General features: G+C 46.4%; 2 protein-coding genes across 2 annotated transcripts; one reads left to right on the top strand and one right to left on the bottom strand.

Annotated features, from left to right (window-relative positions):
* The first annotated feature begins 280 nt into the window (after positions 1-280).
* On the top strand, positions 281-2450 carry LOC117854849 (protein GRAVITROPIC IN THE LIGHT 1). The gene is made up of 2 exons (XM_034737102.2): positions 281-678; positions 894-2450. The coding sequence occupies exon 2, from the start codon at positions 959-961 to the stop codon at positions 2258-2260; it is 1302 nt and encodes a 433-aa protein (XP_034592993.1). The 5' UTR covers positions 281-678; positions 894-958; the 3' UTR covers positions 2261-2450.
* Positions 2450-3468, bottom strand: LOC117854851 (uncharacterized). The gene is made up of 3 exons (XM_034737103.2): positions 3132-3468; positions 2965-3028; positions 2450-2747 (listed from the first exon to the last, which is right to left on the bottom strand). Exons 1-3 carry the CDS (start codon positions 3396-3398, stop codon positions 2578-2580), a joined length of 501 nt encoding a protein of 166 aa, XP_034592994.1. The 5' UTR covers positions 3399-3468; the 3' UTR covers positions 2450-2577.
* Positions 3469-3882: the final 414 nt, after the last annotated feature.

Raw genomic sequence — 3882 nt, 5'->3', positions numbered from 1 at the left:
CACTGAATGCCTACCATTATTTTTAGAGAGGCCACTGAAGACTGAACTTATTCAAGCGCCAGAGCCGGCTCAAAATCAGTTTTCACCGGTCATAAACCCTTTTCTTAATTGCAACGTGACCACGTCCTCTGAACTTTGAAGGTCTGAATATTCCCCTTCTATCCCATGGTAAAGATCTGGAATAGAAGCTGAGAAGTCAGATCTGCTGTTACAGAGCCTAAAATAAAGAGGTCAGTCGGTTACTGCCTTTTACTGGAGGCTGCAGAGGGCCGGTCAGAGGCGATGAACACGGCGCCACTCGCCAATGCCAAGCGCAGCGTGGTTGCTAGGGTTTCGGAACCCCGATTCCTTCGGTCGGCAGCATCCCTTGGCCTCTTGGGATTACAAAAGAAACGCACCGCACCTGGCTCCCACTCCCCTTTCTTTGTTCGAATCCATTGGAGCCCACGAGGTCGTTGCCTCCCTCCCCCACCCAAAACCCTCTAGGCCTCTCCAGCTCTGCTACTAATAAGTGAGCCCCATCACTTCCACTTCCAGTCTTGGATCCTCGAAGATTCTGCGCGATCTCATCGCCCCTCTCTCGCTGGGGCCTATTCTTGGCAGGCTTTTCGCTTCCTGGATCCGCCCTGATGTACGAGAATGGCACTTCTTGGAGTTTCAGGACCCGCCAGATAAAAGGTACCACTCATTACCAGGAATCAGGACAGTTTGGGTTGTTCTATTCTTGCATCATTGTTTGTATTTTTCTTCTTCTTATGGATGGAAATCAGGCAGACAGAAATCCTATATCTGTATATCGTGTTCTTGGCATTGATTGACCGAAATAAACATCTTCGAAATCTGCGATCTTTCTTCTTGGAATCTATGCGAGTTTGACTTGTTGTCCCACGCAGACTGAAGAGCGAACACTCGGAATCGGACGCTGCTCAATCTCGCCCTGCACGGAGGAATCTTGCAGATGGAGCCGGCAAAGGGGAAGATGAGGAGGACGTCTTCCAACCTGCTTCTGCGCATCACGGACATTTGCAAGGTGCATTCCGTCGGCGTCGCGGAGAACGTCGGCGGGAAGCCCAAGGCCGACAGCACCGGGGGGAGCAGTGAAGACGGTGCACACCTGAAAGTGCATCCACATCAAGTCTCCGACCATGAGAGCTGCTCTGGAAGCTCCACTTCCCGCTATGAGGAAGCGGTTGTCGAGAAGCTGCTTGATGCAATCTCTGTTCTTAAGCTGGCTTATGTCAAGGTTCAGCAAGCACATGTGCCATACGATCCTGAAAAGATTGCGGCAGCTGGTGAGCGATTTGTGTCGGAGCTTGAAGAGACCTCTGGGCTTAAAGATCTGTATGTTAGTGCCAACAAGTGGAGCAATCCAATGTTCCAGTCTCTTGTGAGCTCAAGAATTCATGAGCATCAGAAGCTCGCTGTGGAGTTGCAGGCTGACATCTGCAAGAAAGATTCTGAACTTGTTCTGATGCGAGCAGAGTTAGAGGAAGTGGAAAGGAGTAATATGGAACTGAAGGAAAAGATAGATCAGAGAGCAATGCACGGAGAGAGAAAATTTGACATTGGCAAGGGGGAATCAATAGATATGTTTATAAAATTGTTTGAGAGTTCATCGAAGCATATACATGATTTTACGAAACTAGTCGTCGGTTGGATGAAAGTTTCAGGATGGGACCTTGGCATCTCTAAATTTCCAATTGACAAATCTGCTGTATATGAGAAAAGGTCTCATAAGAAGTATAGTGTTGAGGCGTACTTTGCTTGCGCAATGCTTATGGGAACCAAAGAGGAGTACTTTTCCATGGATTTTTATGATCATGTTATGAGTTTTGAGGATCCATTTGATGCTCTTATGGAGGCCCCAAATTCTGCTTTTGGAAGATTTTGCCGAGAAAAGTATCTGGTGGCTGTACCCAGGACTATGGAGGATTCCTTCTTTGGAAATTTGGATCACAGAGCATTTGTGGAGAGGGGCGGTCATCCAAGGACACAATTTTACCAGACATTTGCAAGAATGGCTAGAAATGTTTGGGCATTGCTCACAGTTGCTCGCTACTTGAAACCAAGAGCTGAAATGTTCTTTGTAAAAACCGGTGTTCAGTTTCAGAAGAAGCACATGGAAAGTGTATCAGCCAGGTTGATTACAGAGGAAGCAAAGATCAGTGTTGGGTTTACAGTAATGCCTGGCTTTAAGATTGGATGCACTGTCATCAGGTGCAAGGTCTATCTGTCCATGCTGAATGCACGGGACTTCTAAACACAGCATATAACTAAAGCATTAGGTAAGCGGAATGCAATAGCTTTATAGTAGTTCTATCAAATAAGCTTACGGTTGGAAGCTCCTCCTGTATTACGACGAGGAACATTAGCCAATATATATAACTCAAGAGCACTAACTTGTTGTAAAGTCTTATGCTACTATATGAAAATATTCAGTGTTCTGGTCTTGCTGAGTCATGCCTTTGTTCATATGGAAAATTGAACATATAGCATAATCCAGGCCCTTTGTGGCCATAATAATTTCTATACATCTAACCATGAGCGAAACAATTCTTCTTATGGTACAATAGAAGTTCATCTGGCAAAAAGTTTGGTGAAGAAGTTTGCCGGTTTTGGGTTCTCCAAGCATGCTACATGCACGTATCTCCCTAGTTTGTCAACCTGCCTTGGCTCCCCCCTTGTGTCCTTCTTGCAGATCTTGCAGGTCTTATCAACCCAACCATCCTCCACGTATTCCCCATCGACTGTATTTGAAACCAACTTGGTTGGTCAATACTAACTATTAATTAACTTTATATTCAGTCTCTTGTTCAGAAAAAAATAACTAGCAATTCAGTATTGTAGTTTTGACATATATATCACATGATACAGCTTATTCAGTGCTGCAGTATTTGTGGCAATACTCATGATCTTCAATTTGCCATTTCGTTATTATCATGAGAAAGGTACACGATACGGTACCTTCAACATATGACTTGAAGAAATCCTGGTAGGTGCCCCCAATTTTCCTCCTGAGTGCTCCGTACTGATTGCAAATCCAAGCAGAAGTTAATCAGCATACAGAAAAGTTCATATTAAAGATAATAACATCGTTGATCCACAATTGGTTCGCATCAGTGATTCCGTACCTGTTCCCTTGTCATCCTCCCTCCACCTTTGGTCTTCTCCCTGGCCTCATACAGCAGCTCGGCGTCCTTCTCGGACCGGACCTGCGAGAAGTCCAGTGCCTCGGTGATGCTCCCAAACAGGGATTGCTTGTTGCCCTCCTCATCTCCCTTTGCATAAGCTCTAACTGATCTGGGACTTGCAGCACTCGGCCTGAAGGACGGTATGGTCTGCTGAGCTCCAAACGAGGAGCTCTTGGAAGGTGTCAGCGGAAGAGCCTTCATGGCCATTACTTCAGAAGTTTAGTTGAAACTGGTTTTTGCACAAGTACAGACCTATCAACTTCTGGCCATTATATATGCAGGACCGTTTGGGGCGCAGGCAAGCAGAAGCAGCTCGGCAGACGGCAGCTTTGTGGAGGTTACAGGGCTACGTGGTGCAAGGAAAGCCTGCTGAAACGAGAGGGGGATTCTGGTCCAGAACGACGTGGGCGCGTTCAGGCTTCAGGCAAGAAGGCGTTGTGCGCTGTCTGCGGTGTGTGGCCCAGGAAGGAGATGGCGTGCAGCAGCAGGGAACTCTTGTTGCGTGGCTACTTTAGCTGATGAGTGAAAAGTGGTGCCTTGTTGTGTGTATTCACACTGGTAGAGAATAGATCTTCTTTTTTAGTCCCGGTCATTTTTGACCCGGAATTAAAGTATTTTAGTCCCGGATCAAATAGCCACCACCGACGGACACCGATGACGGGAGCTTTAGTCCCAGTTGGTAATATTAACT

Source organism: Setaria viridis, chromosome 5, assembly GCF_005286985.2.
Source record: "Setaria viridis chromosome 5, Setaria_viridis_v4.0, whole genome shotgun sequence".
Lineage (NCBI taxonomy): Eukaryota > Viridiplantae > Streptophyta > Magnoliopsida > Poales > Poaceae > Setaria > Setaria viridis.
This window is presented reverse-complemented; position numbering and strand designations above follow the sequence as displayed.